The 15249-nt window shown below is 50.1% G+C and overlaps 1 protein-coding gene across 1 annotated transcript; it reads right to left on the bottom strand.

Moving 5' to 3' along the window:
- Positions 1-12218: 12218 nt before the first annotated feature.
- SOX14 (SRY-box transcription factor 14) lies at positions 12219-13432 on the bottom strand. Its single transcript, XM_060768008.2, has one exon. The coding sequence runs from the start codon at positions 12976-12978 to the stop codon at positions 12253-12255; it is 726 nt and encodes a 241-aa protein (XP_060623991.2). The 5' UTR covers positions 12979-13432; the 3' UTR covers positions 12219-12252.
- Between the last annotated feature and the right edge of the window lie 1817 nt (positions 13433-15249).

Here is a 15249-nt window from a genome sequence, read left to right as displayed (position 1 = left end):
GTCGGAGCGGAAGGAGGGGAGGGAGGCGGACCACAAAGACCAGGCGAGGGAGCAAGAGAGGCAGGCCCGACGCTTGGGATCCCACTCTCCACCCAAGTCGCGTGCAGACGAGACGAGGCGCGGGTTCTTTCCCTTCCCGATCCGGATCTGTCCTCTCCCATTCAATGCCACATTCGCCCAGCCCGGTCTCTCTTTCTCCCACGCGTACTTGACACCTCCAACTCTCTTGGTTTCCTTGTGTGTGTTTTATGCCATTCCCCTGCTTCCAAGTCCTCTCTGCTCTGCACGCCTTTTCTTGCCGAACAGGTTCGCGCGAGGCGTGTTTGGTCCTAATGGAGCGCGAAGTGATTTGCCCAAATAAAAAAGAATTTACACAAAGGGAGAGAGACTCTCGCCTTTGAAGCGCCTGCCTATAAAACGTCCCAAACCTAAGCCAAGGCCTATAAAAGAAGAAAGGGAATAGGGCTCTTTGGCTTTGAGTGTGTGTGTGATATCTTTTTTTTAAGCAGGTAACCTCGACAAGCAGCACACATGTCTATTTGGCTTTCTTGGGGGCCTTCCAGACATATCCCAGGATCTGAGCCCAGGTTTTTTCTTTATCCCAGATTATCTGGTAGTGTGGACTCATATAATCCGGTTTAAAGCAGAAAACCCTGGATCAGATCCTGGGATATAAGGGCCTGTCTGGAAGGGCCCTTGGAGAGCACTTTGGCTCCCCAAGCAGAGGCGCAACAATTGGTTGGGAACGTCTCGCGATAATTCAACTTCCTAAGAGGAGAGTCCGAGATTGGAAACCAGGTCTTTTTCATTCCGTTTTAGGACCTCATCACACTAGAATCATAGAGTTTGAAGAAACGTCATGGGCCATCCAGTCCAACCCCCTGCCAAGAAGCAGGAAAATTGCATTCAAAGCACCCCCGACAGATGGCCATCCAACCTCTGCTTAAAAGCTTCCAAAGAAGGATCCTCCACCACACTCCGGGGCAGAGAGTTCCACTGCTGAACGGCTCTCACAGTCAGGAAGTTCTTCCTAATGTTCAGATGGAATGAATCCACTTTAAATCCGGTTGCTGCCTCCTGCATAATTCTGGAGTGTGTAGTTTAAGGAGAAGTCTTTAAAGCCTCATTTAAAGGCTTCATCACACTAGAGAGAGAAAAATCCACTTTAAATCCGGTTTCTGCCTCCTGCAGAATTCTGAGGTTTGTAGTTTAGGAATAAGCCTTTAACATCCTCACTAAACCACAAAGCCCAGAATTCTGCAGAAGGCAGCAACCCGATTTAAAGTGGTTTAATTCTCTAGTGTGAAGAACCCTGCCCTTTTCTCCCTCTGTTTTGTCAGTCTTTTGGATCTCAAGACCACGCAAAGTTGCCTTTCCCATTTTCCCACCTCTCCCTTCTCTCTTCTTCAAGTCTCCATCCCTGCCTCTTTTTTATCTTCCCGCTTTCTCCCTTTACTTTAGGAAAAAAGAAGTTAATGCTGATTTTCTTTCCCGACTTGAGAAACTGCAAGTCGTTTCTGGTGTGGGAGAATTGGAGGTTGCCCAGGGGACCGCAAGGATGTTTTGATGTTTTTACCATCCTTGTTGAAGGCTTCTCTAATGCCAGGTTGACACCACTTGAATTGCCATGGCTAAGTGCTACGAAAGCATGGGAGTTGTAGTTTGGTAAGGTGACCGTCAACACTTAGAGAAGGTCCAACGTCGTGTAAAACTACACCTCCTGGTCCCATACTATGGGCCATGGCAATCCAAGTGGTGTCAAACTGCATTGATTCTACGCATTAGAGCAGACATGAGGAAACTTGGGCCTTTCCTCCAGATGTTTTGGACTCCAACTCCCACAATTCCTAGCAGCCTCAGGCCCCTTCCTTTCCCCCCTCAGCCGCTTAAGCGGCTGAGGGGGGAAAGGAAGGGGCCTGAGGCTGCTAGAAATTGTGGGAGTTGGAGTCCAAAACATCTGGAGGAAAGGCCCAAGTTTCCTCATGCCTGCATTAGACCCAGCAGAATAGAAAGAAGGGAGTGGAGTTGACAAGTTGAGTCGATCAAGTGTTTTGGACTTCAGCTCCCAGAATTCCCAAGCTTCCTGGGCCTTCTGGGTGTTGGTGTCTCCAAGACTAAACCCTGTCTTAGCCTGGCTTCGGAATGGGGAGGAGGAGGAGGAGCAGCCCGCGGGAGCAACGTGGCGAGGCGTGGATTCCCACGCGAGTCCTGCGGGCAGATCCTCCCTTGCCTTGGCTCCTCGAAGAAGCAGGAGCAGCTGGCCGAGCCGACGTGGCCGGGAGGCTCTCCGCTGCGTCGTCGCGGGACGTGTTCTTACCTGCGCAGCCTTTTGAAGACGCGGAGCCCGAGATGGAGGCAGATAAGCCAGGGCTTCCCCGAACTGACAGCTCCGAGGAGAGAGAGAGAGAGACAGAGGAGCAGCGCAGCTCTCCCTTTCGGCTCCGTTGCTCCGTCTGCCCTTCCTTCCGCCCTCGCTGCTTTTGGGGAGCTGCAGCTGCTGGCTTTGACTGGGTCTCACCTACTGCTTGGGTCCCCTAAATACGAAATGGTCTTGTCAACACAGATTTCTGTATTATCATCAAGGACAGGAAAGCCAAGAGGCGACGGGGCTGGGAAAGAACAACAACAACATCAACAATAGTCGCATCAAGTCACAATTTGGGATCCTGTCTCTCAAGGCCCTTCCATGCAGCCCTGTTGTTATTTATTCGTTCAGTCGCTTCCGACTCTTTGTGAGCTAATGGACTACCCCACGCCAGAGCTCCCTGTCGGCCGTCCCCACCCCCAGCTCCTTCAAGGTCAAGTCCTATATCTCAGAATATCAAGGCAGGAAATCCCACATTATCTAGTTCAAAGCAGATATTGTGGGATTTTCTGCCTTGATATTCTGGGATACAGGGATGTGTGGAAGGGCCCTCAGGGATCTAAATAACTTTAGTGGCGAATCCCCGCCCTTGTTGTCACTAATAATAAGGCACAGTTCTAATTGTGGGGCCTCTGTCTCCCAGAATCGATGAATCTCAATTAGTTACTTCATCACACTGGAGAAAAAAACCACTTAAAATTCGGTTTCTGCCTCCTGCAGAATTCTGGGGTTTGTAGTTTAGGGAGGAACCTTTAGCAGCCTCGCTGAACTACAAACCCCAGAATTCTGCAAGAGACAGAAACCGGATTTTAAGTGGATTTTTTTCTCTAGAGTGTGTTGTAAGTTTTCCGGGCTGTATGGCCATGCTCCAGAAGGATTCTCTCCTGACGTTTTGCCTGCAACTATGGCTGGCATCCTCAGAGATTGTGAGGTCTGTTGGAAACGACGAAAGTGGGGTTTATATATCTGTGGAATGTCCTGCTCAGAGAGGGGGAGAGAGAGAGAGAGAGCAGCAACGGCGACATTTATTACCTTGGCAAAACCTTAAACACCCCTCAACAAGGAAGCATTCTCTCCTGACGTTTCACCTATAACTATGGCAGGCTTCCTCAGAGGTTGTGAGGTCTGTTGGAAACGAGGAAAGTGGGTTTTATATATCACACTTCCCTCAAACAGACAAGAGTTCTTTCTCCCACCCTGGACATTCCACAAATATAGAAAACCCACTCTCCTAGTTTCCAACAGACCTCACAACCTCTGGCAATGCCTGCCATAAATGCAGGCGAAACGTCAGGAGAGAATGGCCATACAGCCCAGAAAACTCACAGCAAACGAGTGATTCCGGCCATGAAAGCCTTCGACAATACATTGAATCTCAACTAGTTCATCTGTGGTAGAAGAATCCAGCGTTTCCTCTTGCAACTCAGGGCCCTTCCACACAGCCCCATATCCCAGAATATCAAGGCAGAAAAATCCCACATTATCTGAGTGTAGACTCCGATAACCCAGTTCAAAAATATTATGAGATGTTCTGCCTTGATATTCTGGGATATAGGGCTGTGTGGAAGGGCCCAGAGTTGGGGAAAAGGAGTGTCCCTTGAGCACCGGAATGAAGTCTTCAGGAGATGAGGGAACTGTACATTGGGAGTCAGGCAAGTTCACACTTAGGTCCCTTCCACGCAGCAGAATAAAGTCCCGCACTATCCGCTTTGAACCGGAATATGTGGCAGTGTGGACACAGGGCCCTTCCACACAGCCCTATAACCCAGAATATCAAGGCAGAAAATCCCACAATATTTGCTTTGAACTAGGTAATCTGAGTCCACATTCAGATAATGTGGGATTTTCTGAGTTGATATTCTGAGATATAGGGCTGTGTGGAAGGGCCCACAGATAACCAAGTTTAAAGCGGATATTGTGGGGATTTTCTGCCTTGATATTTTGGGTTATATGGCTGTGTGGAAGGGCCCTGAGCCTTCCTAACAAGAACCGTAAATCCTTCTAGAAGTCAGTTTAAGACCTTTCTGCCGCCCTGTGTTCTCCTCGCTGCGGTCCCAAGGGGAGATTATTCGAAGCCAGTGACTTATGGTCAAGAGATGCCCCCTTTTCAACCCCCTAGGATGTTTGGGTGCATCGATGACCATTACAATCGATGGAGATCTAGTTCTAATGATATCACTCCGAAGTCAATCTCGTTGTGTTCACAGAAGGCAGTCTCATTCAGCCAGATCTGCTTGCAAACCAGGGGCCCTTCCACACAGCCCTATATCTCAGAATATCAAGGCAGAACATCCCACAATGAACTGGGGGCTCTTCCATACAACCATATAGCCCAGAATATCAAGGCAGAAAATCTCACAATGTCTGCTTTGAACTGGGTTATCTGAGTCCACACTGCCATATATTCCAGTTCAAAGCAGATATTGTGGGATTGTCTGCCCTGATATTCTGAGATATAGGGCTGTGTGGAAGGGCCACGGGATGTAGGAAAATGCCACTCTCAGGATGGGCAATCAGGGCAACCCAGAGAAGAGAAGAGAAGAGAAGAGAAGAGAAGAGAAGAGAAGAGAAGAGAAGAGAAGAGAAGAGAAGAGAAGAGAAGAGAAGAGAAGAGAAGAGAAGAGAAGGAATCCATTCCCAAAATCCGAACTGGACTCAAGGGTTGACTTTCAAAGTTCAACTTCTAGTAAGCACCTTAATCCATCATCCCAAACGCGAACTTGTCTATTTTGGGAGCCTCTGAGGGCAGATTCCAAGACATAGGCTTTCTTTCCGTCCAAATATTTAAAATAAATATAGAGGACCCTCCCTCCTTCCTCCCCCGCCCCCACGCCCAACCTAAACCTGTCTGCTGAGAGTGAGAAAGAGACTCTGATGGCTAAATTGAATCCCGTTCTCTCTCTCTCTCTCTCTCTCTCTCTCTCTCTCTCTCTCTCTCGCAGCGTAAGGAAGGCGTGGTGTGTCTCCTAACCCCGCAGTCTTTTGTTTAATGATTTTATTGAAAAGAGAAAGAGAGAGAAAAAGTTGTGGGGAAACAGGTTTGACAAGGAGCTGTTCTCTCTCTCTCTCTCTTTCCCTTTAGGGGATCTCCCCCTACTCATCCACCCAAACACATACACACCTCTTTTCCCTGTCTCTTCTCCTTCTTGTGCTATTTAAAAAAAACACCAAAACATCAAAGCCGGTAATCGGTTCATTTCGGTGTCATGGCGATTATTTAATATATTTATCTCTGCGCGCATAAAAATAGCTCGACACCTGCAAACGAAGGAACCGGTTGGAAGGAAGGGGCGTCTTTTGGAGGGAGGGAAGGGAGGGAAGGAAGGAGAGGGAGATGGAAAGATGCTGCGAGAGGGAAAGAAGGAGGCGCGGGAGACCTTGACGTTTCAAGGCAGTCTTCAGCTGTTCCCTTTCCTCAAGCTTCTCCTTCAAGCCAATCACACACACACTTACACACACACACATATATGACACACACATATATGTATTATATAGAAAGAGTGAGAAAGTGTTTTATATAATATATATATATATATACACACACACACACACTCTATATATATACACACATACACTATATATATATATATAGAGAGAGAGAGAGAGAGTATATATAATTATGTGTGTATGTCTGTGTGTGTGTGTGTGTGTGTCTGTCTGTTTTATACAGATATATATATATACATATATACATATATATATTACAGACACACACTGCACGGCGAACCGCAACACAAAAGCACATGGGCAAACTTTCGAAGCGCACAGGATTCTTTCCGGAGCAGTATTGGGGTTTTTTTTCTGGTACACAGCCAGCAAAATAGCCTTTGCTGTAGTTCACCTTTATTCTAAGTTTAAACATAATTAGTAAAACAGGAAAGAATATTGGCGAAGTGTTGTCGAAGGGTTTCATGGCCGGAATCACTGGGTTGCTGTGAGTTTTCTCCGGGCTGTATGGCCATCTTCCAGAAGCATTCTCTCCTGACGTTTCGCCCACATGTATGGTTGTAAGGTCTATTTTTGTTTGTGACTGCGGCCAGTTGCAACATTCACACCTGCCTCCAGCAGACAAGAGTTCTTTCTCCCACCCTGGACATTCCACAGATAAATAAACCTCACTTGCCTAGTTTCCAACAGATTACACAACTCCTCAGGATGTTAGACCCACGTCCCCATCCAATTGGCTACCAAGCTTTTACTCAAGCTCAATCCTGACATGGGTAAAATAAGAGGAAGAATAGGATAGATGTGGGCGAAAGGTCAGGGAGAGAATGCTTTTGGAACATGGCCATACAGCCCGGAAAACTGACAGCAACCCAATATGGGCGAAGTACTAACAGTGTGGAATCAATACATGTTTTCTCCTAAATAAATATACCTGATTTTTGCAGGGCTTTGGTGAGTCTACTACTTTTCCTGTTATTTCGCCGATAGAGTGCGAGATCTGCAAAAAACAGGAATTGATCCAAGCCGTGCCTCAGTTTACCTCTTTAGTGACCATTATAAAGAAAAACGCTCCGTTTATTGGAAGGGGGGGGGGGAGGAGGTGGCCGCAAAATCCTCGACCAAGTCCCACACACAGCCAGACAAGTGTCAACAACCTTCACGCCTCCGGTGGGACAGGGCCGAGTCCATTCTGTCACAGACCCAATTGATTTTGCAATGGTAATTCGGTCATGCTTCCTAATTTCATAGGAAGGTGAGTGATGGATCTGAAGGGAGCGGGGAGGGGGGGGGCAAAGGAGGGGTGTTGGTTGGAGATGGGGAGCACCCCCTTTCTCTGAGGACCTTTCTGCGCCCTCCGGACTCTCTCTCTCGCCCCAAATCTCCCGGGAGAGAAGACAAGTCAGCCCTTGGCAGGCCGCCGCCTCTCCCTGAGGCCAGCCTTAAACCTAATCTCGGGAGATGTTAAAGGACACTGAGCTACGAGTGTTATCACAGGGCCTGACAGCCACTGTCAGGTGGGGTTAAATCAGCCTGCCTGCCTCCACAAGCTTCTCTCCGTGGCTCCGTCCACTCGTTCCCCATTTCCCTTCGCGCCTCTTCGATTACCGCGATTATTGTTTCCTCTGAACGTTTGATTGTCATGCTAAGCCGGCGTGGTCCCGCCATCCGCGCCTCGCCTTTCCACGCCGCGGCCCCCTTTTGTCTCCCTCCCTGGCCTTTCCCTCCCCCTTCTTCCCCGGCTTCCCCTTCCCATTCAGGGCCCCGTGTATGTTAATTGTGCGGATGGCATCGCCTCCGCCCGGCGGTCTCCGAAGAGCACTTAATGAGAAAAGCATCGGCAACGGGGATCGCGGCTGCTATTCAGCCCGGCCAGATGGACAACTGCTCCTCTCGCTCTCTCCCCTCTTTTCTTTTCTGCTTTCCCCCCTTCCTTTCTTCCCTTCCCTTCCAACCCTCTTAATGAAAAACCCTTTCCCCCGAACAAAAGCAGGGACCTGATGAATAAGGGAGCCAAGCGCTGCTAATTGTTTGGGGCAAGATGCTAATCGGCCTCGCGCCGGCTTCCTTCCTCCCTTCCTGCCTCTCTTCCTTCTTTCCCGGCGCTGTCCAACAGCTTGCCTCTCCTTCCCTGTGTTTCCAATCCTACCTTCTTTTTTTTTACTTGGGATAAATTACAATAAAATCTAGGAGATTGGGAATGAAGGAAGCCTGGGAAGGAAGGAAAGTATTTTGGATTGCTGTGAGTTTTCTGGGCTGTATTTTGGCCTTTTGAGAGGGGCAAACGGGGAAATGGCAGCCCCCCTCCCCTCCCTGAGGGTCTACACTTGCCCAGAAATTCAGGCACAGGGAATGATCTACCTCTGGAGTCAATGAAACTTGGATTGCTGTAGGTTTTTCGGGCTGTATGGGCATGTTTTAGAAGCATTCTCTCCTGACTTTTCGCCTGCATCTGTGGCAAGCATCGCTTGCCACAGATGCAGGCGAAACGTCAGGAGAGAATGCTTCTATAACATGGCCATACAACCCGAAAAACCTACAACAACCCTTGCCACAGATGCAGGCAAAACGTCAGGAGAGCATGCTTCTATAACATGGCCATACAGCCCGAAAAACCAATCCAGTGATTCCGGTCACGAAAGCCTTCGACAATTCAATGACACTTACTTCGGAGTAGACTTGCCTGAGTGTGACGCTTCCTACCAGGGAATCCCGATACTCTCCCCATCTTATTTTGTTAGGATTAAGTTTTTTGCTTTTAACTTCGCAAAGGCTGAGGCAAAACACCACTCCGAAGTCCAAAACTGAGCGGAAAAGCAGTCTCCCAGGTAGGCACTACAAACTCCAGGATTCTGCAGGATTTTCAGTGGATTTTTTCCTCTAATGTGATGAGGCGGACTCCCCTCGACACCCCTCTCCTGATGCCCACAAAATAAAATTTTGACGGACTCCCACCACTTCAGCCTTAATAATAATCATTACCTCTATGCTATCCGGAGGCCGCAAGCCTATTTGGCCCCCTACCTGGAAGTAAACCCCCCTTTAAACTCGATGGGACGCTCCCTCTCCTTGAAAAACACCGGCAAGAACCACTCGGGTTCTTGGGAATTCCATACAAACACACCTGAATGCAACGGGGCTCACGTCTGAATAGACAAGTACAACATCGTGGTGTCCCCTCAGTTCAGCTTCTTGCCACGCAGTAGAACTTACTAGCGTCGCCCAGTTTTGGTAGATCCCTTCCCATTGCCTTCAATGGAGCTTACTTTGGAGGAAGCTCCATTGAACGCAAGAGGACTGTTGTGATTTGGAAGTCAGTCTGCTTTATTCAACGCTTCCATCATGGAGCGATGGGTTAAACCCTTGTTCCTCAGGGCTGCTGACCGATAAGTCAGCGGTTGGAATCAGGGGAGGGCGGGTTGAGCTCCCTCTGTCAGCTCCAGCTCCTCATAAGGGAACATGAAAGAAGCCTCCCATAAGGATGGTAAAGCATCAAACATCTGGGCGTCCCCTGGTTAGTCCTTGCAGATGCCAATTCTCTCATACCAGAAGCGACTTGCAGTTTCGAGAAAACTTGTTCAGAAACAAGTCCTGTTGTGTTTGTCTAAGCAGATAACCACCTCATACAATGCCAGGCATGCCTTCTCAGATGGGAACCCAACTGCATTCTGTGGGGCTTCCTTACGGGTAGGTAAATAAATGCGTATATGGGACTGCAACCTGACTGGCTGATGCACAGCCGGCCACCCTTTGACTCAGCCTCAGTTCTCCCATCTGTAAAACAAGAGGAAGAATAAGAGAAAGAAAACCCCGCACTCTCGGGGCCCCTGAGAAATCGAGTGGGTGAACCTTCTTACATCCCTTGCAGTGCTAGACATATATCTCTACCCAGGTTCCAAACAAATTGAATTCCGCGCAGGCTTGCTTCCCTAGAGCACTGCAACCTGACCAAACTTTGACTGAGTTTTCACCTGTAAAAGAAGAGGAAGCCCACGCCCGCCTAGGACAGGGGTCTCCAAGCTTTAGTCATGGAGACGTCAACACCCAGAAGGCCCAGGCAGCTTGGGAATTCTGGGGGCTCAAGTCCAAAACACTTGGTCGAGTCACCTTGTCAACTCTACTCACTCCCTCCTTTCTATTCTGCTGGATCTAATGGCCAAACTACGGCCTTTTCTCCAGGTGTTTTGGACTTCAACTCCCACCATTCCTAACAGCCCAAGTCCCTTTCCTTTTCCCCCTCAGCTTAAGCAACTGAGGAAGGAAAAGAAAGGAACTGAGGCTGTTAGAAATGGTGGGAGTTGAAGTCCAAAACATCTGGAGGAAAGGCCCAAGTTTGCCCATGCCTGGGATAAAGGGACTCATGCACTTCCTGGGACTTTAGGAAGTAATGAATCGAAGTAAATAAATGCTGGAGTATAGCAAAACAATCAACAAAAATCACCCTTCAAAACAAGGAAAGTGTGCTTGGAAGCAACCTGGCTTTGCAGGTCCAATGAAGTCTACTCAATTGAACTTTCCGCAGGATCATTTCCTCAAAAATGAAGCCCCCGGTGGCGCAGTGGGTTAACCCCTGTGCCGGCAGGACTGAAGACGGACAGATCGCAGGTTCGAATCCGGGGAAAGCGCAGATGAGCTCCCTCTGTCAGCTCCAGCTCCTCATGCGGGGACATGAGAGAAGCCTCCCACAAGGATGGTAACACATCAAAACATCCGGGCGTCCCCTGGGCAACGTCCTTGCAGATAGCCAATTCTCTCACTCCAGAAGCGACTTGCAGTTTCTCAAGTCGCTCCTGACACGACAAACAAAAATTTCCTCAAAATGTCCCGATCCTTCTGGATTCCTCCCTTCATTCAGGAAGGTCCGACTGATCCTAACTGCTCGGCCAAGTATTATTATTTTTTTAGTACAGCTTCCTCGCTACACAACTTGGAAGTGGGATCTGGCAAGGACTGAAGTGGGATTCATGTTGGACGACAGATTGTCTTTATTCAAAATGCCTTTGTTCAACAAATGAACAGAATGAACGAGGTAAAATCCTTCTGGATACAATTTCCCCCCCAAATACATTGTTAAAACAGATTTAAATTATCACCGCGTTATTACTTCTTTTTTTTTTCTCTCCTTTGGAAAAAAGAAAAAGAAAAACAGTTCTACTGCCTGACTTCATATCTGACATTCTGTCTAAAGTAAACTTAGGTCTACTTGCACTGATTCACACAAATTGAAGGACTACCTGTTTTTTGTTTTTAAATTAAGCAAACACTATCATACCATGTTTGAAATATAAACGTTTGCCCCCTCCCCACTTTTTTTAAATAACTCTGGAGAAGGGGGTTTTATTCCCCCCTCTCTTTCTTTCTTTCTTTCTTTCTTTCTTCTTTTTCTTCTAATCTTTTTTTTTTTTTACATTGAAAAGCAATTTCTTTTACCTATTAGTGCTGGATGGTAAAATATAGATATATAGATATATATAACAACAGTTCAATCTTGACTTTTGATGTGCAAAAACAAAACTAAAATCAAAAGATGAAGGAGAAAACATTAAGTCTGAAGAATTCAAGTCCGATTCATAATCAGATCATATATAAACTCATAGAGCAGGTATGGGCAAACTTGGGCCCTTCAGGTGTTTTGGACTCCAACTCCCACCATTCCTCACAGCCTCAGGCCCGCTTAAGCGGCTGAGGGGGGAAAGGAAAGGGCCTGAGGCTGTTAGGAATGGTGGGAGTTGGAGTCCAAAACACCTAGAGGAAGGCCCAAGCTTGTCCATGCCTGTCATAGACATACAGGTAATAAATAATATATATATATTTAAAAAAAAACACAAAAAAGAAAGGAGATGTTTGACCTTCTCGCCAAAAAAAGAGGAGCCATTAAAAGTTTGATACACATTTACAATTCTTACAAGTTTTGGGCACCTCTGAGCCCCAAGTGCAGAAAGAAAGAAAGACAGAAAGAAAAACTCCTTTTTCCGGGTGCATTTGGGTCGGGGAGTTTGTTAGTTAGTTAGTTTGTTTTGGATGAGCTGGGCCCATAACCCCTCAGATCCCCCAACAATGAGATTGCAAAGTCTCATCGTTTTCCTTCGGGGTGGGGGGACAAAAAAAAGGAGTCTGGAAAGTCTTTTTCCCCAGGTGAGTCCCCAGGGCAGCAGTCTTGCACTCAGGTGCCTTTGTAAAAAATATCTGTGGAGTCTCGCTATGTGACATGCAGGTCAAATGAAGGGGTTCCCGCTCCAAGGGCCGGCCAGGGTAGGCTCTCTCCTCCTCCATCCTGCGGGGTGTGATGGTGGTGGGGCTGTCTGTCAGTGGGAGGTGGGGTTTGTTGTTGTTGTTGCTCCTGCTGCTGCTCTGCTGGCTCTGCCGCGGCTGCGGAGGTGGTGGTGGTTGGTGGTGTTGGTGATGGAGGTGTGCTGCCTGCCTGCCTGCCTGCCTGGGTGGTGTTACATGGCGGTGGCGTGCGCTGAGGAATAGGGGTCTAGCCCGGCCTTGGCCATGCCCGGGAAGAGGATGTAGGCCACGGGGGGCTGCAAACTGGAGGCCGACCAGGCCGAACAGTTACAGGGCACCACGTAGCCCGGGTTGGTGGGCGAGGGGTGGGTGTGGGTGTGCTGGCTGGGGCAGCCCAGGGCGCCAAAGGCCCCGTTCTGGTAGCCCAGGCTGGAGGCGTAGGGCAGGGCGCCGGCGGCGGCCAGGGTGTGCGGCACCTCGCTCATCTTCTGCAGGGCGCCGGAGCCGAACTGCCCGGGGTCCAGGAGCGAGTAGGGCGCCGAGGTCGGGGGCAGGAAGGCGCGGGCCTTCTCGGTCGCCGAGCCCAGCAGCGAGTCCGAGGCGCCCAGGGGCAGCCCGGCCTTCAGGGGGTCGGCGTCGCCCAGGTAAGGCAAGGGGAAGACGTACCTGTCCTTCTTGAGCAGGTTCTTGGGCTTGCGCCGCGGCCGGTACTTGTAGTCGGGGTGCTCCTTCATGTGCTGGGCGCGCAGCCGCTTGGCCTCGTCGATGTAGGGCCGCTTCTCCGCCTCCGAGAGCAGCTTCCACTCCGCGCCCAGGCGCTTGCTAATCTCCGAGTTGTGCATTTTAGGGTTCTCCTGGGCCATCTTCCGCCGCTGGCCCCGGGACCACACCATGAAGGCGTTCATGGGCCGCTTGATGTGGTCGGAAGGCTTCGACATGGTGCTGCCTGCCTCTCTCCTTCCTTCTTGCCTTCCTCCCTCCAAGAGCAGCCCCGCTTCTCTTCCTCCTCCGCCTCCTCCTCCTCCTCCTCCGGCCTCCCTCACAACTTCAGCTGATCATACCACTTCTCCCGGGGATCCAGTCCCCAAGGCAAATCCGGAGCCGGGTCTGGAGGGAGAGGGGCTTGTGCTCCGTCTCTCCGTCTCCCCTCGACGGGAGCCCGGGCTGAGCTGCCCCACTCGGCTCCGCTCCTTCCGGGAGTGGGGCTCGCGACGGCGCGGATCCGGAGCCCAAAGCTTTCGGGGAAGTTCAAAGGCAAAGGCTTGGCTTGGGACGAAGGAAGGAAGGAAGCAGCGAGGAAGGAAGGAAGGAAGGAAGGAGGGCGCGCCAGCTGACGGCAGGGCGTTCACTCCCCCGGAGCCTCTCGCCCAATCAGCGGCCGGAAGAAGAAGAGCGAGGGAATGAATACCTCCGGAAAGGGAGAAGAAGGGAAAAAGGAGGAGGGAGGGGAAAGGGGGGGAGGCAGGGCTCGCGGAAGACACGCGATGAAAAGGAGCGCTTTTGTTCGACGGCGCGCGCTCATCGCGGCAGCCAATCAGGCGCCGCCCGCCCCCTCGTTTGGGGAGAAAGAGCGGACCCTTTGGTGATGGCCCTCCCCAGTTTGGGGTCAAGGTGGGACTCATCAATGGGGCGGCCGCAGGGGTCAAGGGCAAGGCTTCCTCGTCACGCCTCCTCGTTTGCTTTCTTCTCTAACTTGGAAGTAGAGGAGAACTCACAAAAGCGCCAGCCCCAAAATACTGTCTCTCCGATAACGGGTGGGCCCCACTTTGCTTCTCCTCCTAGGAGATAACACAACCACAAGAAACAGAGTTGGGTGGGCATAAATCTCGATCAGTATTCATTCAAGGAAGTTTAAAGAGAGCGGGAAAGATTGACACATTTATTGCTCTTACCACGACCCCCCCCCCCGCCCCAAAATTGGGAAGAAAGGGGCAACCGAATTCCCAGGAAGACTCCTTCCTCATTGAAGGAGAATATGAAACACTGGTGTGGAAATGGCGAAGACTTTGATCCGCCTCTCTGTTCTTTGCCTCTCCTTTCAAAATCTTGCCCACCCCCTTCTCCCCCCCCCCCCCTTTCCTCGGCTGTCGTTGGGCTTTTGTTGTTGTTTCCTAACTATTAAGGATTGGCTTCTAAAGAGGGCCCAATCCCCGCCGGAGCGCTCCTTCCTCCCCTCCACGCCTGTTTCCTTTGAATAATTGCTGCCTGACGCCAAATGCCCTGGGGGAAAATATGTATTAAATGGAAACCATTTCCCTCGAATCCCCGAAGAGACCGGCTTCTTGCAGGGCGGTGGAGCTCCGTGCACCTGCCGACTTTGAAACGGCTCCTCCGGCTTCGGCCTTGCCTCCGCCTGGCCCTCCCTCCCTACAACCTCCTCCGTCCTTTCCACCCCTTTTCAAAACGTAACATACACATTAGCCCAACTGAAACGCAGAGAGTAGAACAATTTGGTGCGTTTCCTCGCTTCCTGCGGGTCTTTGATGCCTTTTGTTTATCTTACAAGAAGATGTTTGGGAAGGTAGCCATGGGGGGCCCTTTTGGATCCTCCTCCAGGTGCTGCGCATTTGCCTTTCTAGAACGGTGGTTGTTGTTGTGCGAGTGAGGATTGTGATTTGTTTTGGAACTGCGATTAAAGCTGCGAGGAGGCGAAAGCAAGAGGCTGCCTGCCTCCAAATTATTCAAATCGAGAACAAGAGCGGAAGGAATCGAGAAATCCTGCGCTGCGCCCCGGGGCGATGCGCACTCATACCTGCAGCTGGAGAAAGAGTTGTAGCAGCGTGTAAAGGCGGCGGGGAGGGGGGGGGGGGCTCGTTCATTTGCTTTTCTCGGAGGGAAATAGAAGAGGAAACCCCAAACTGAGTTTCCTAGCCCTTCCTTCCTTTCTTCCCTGCCACCTGATGATGCTCGGCTCGGCTCAGGCTTTCTCCAAATCCGAGACGATCACCTTTTGGGGATCTCCTTGTTTAGGGGTGTTTAAGGTTTTGCCAATGCGAGAAACGCCGCGGCTGCTTCTCTCTCTCTCTCTCTCTCTTTCTCTCTCTCTTTCTCTTGCCTAGTTTCCAACAGAACCCACAACCTCTGAGGATGCCTGCCATAGATGTGGGCGAAACGTCAGGAGAGAATGCTACAGCCCGGCAAACTCACAGCAACCCGGAGTAGGTAATGGCTCGTAATTATTACCCAATCACCCCCTTCTCTTTTCTTTT

Source organism: Anolis sagrei, chromosome 3, assembly GCF_037176765.1.
Source record: "Anolis sagrei isolate rAnoSag1 chromosome 3, rAnoSag1.mat, whole genome shotgun sequence".
NCBI lineage: Eukaryota > Metazoa > Chordata > Lepidosauria > Squamata > Dactyloidae > Anolis > Anolis sagrei.
Note: the sequence above shows the minus strand (reverse complement) of the source record. Positions and strands in the feature narration are given on the sequence as shown.

Coding starts and splice junctions, on each gene's coding strand:
- SOX14 (XM_060768008.2), bottom strand. CDS start 12,978: ATGTCGAAGCCTTCCGACCACATCAAGCGGCCCATGAACGCCTTCATG.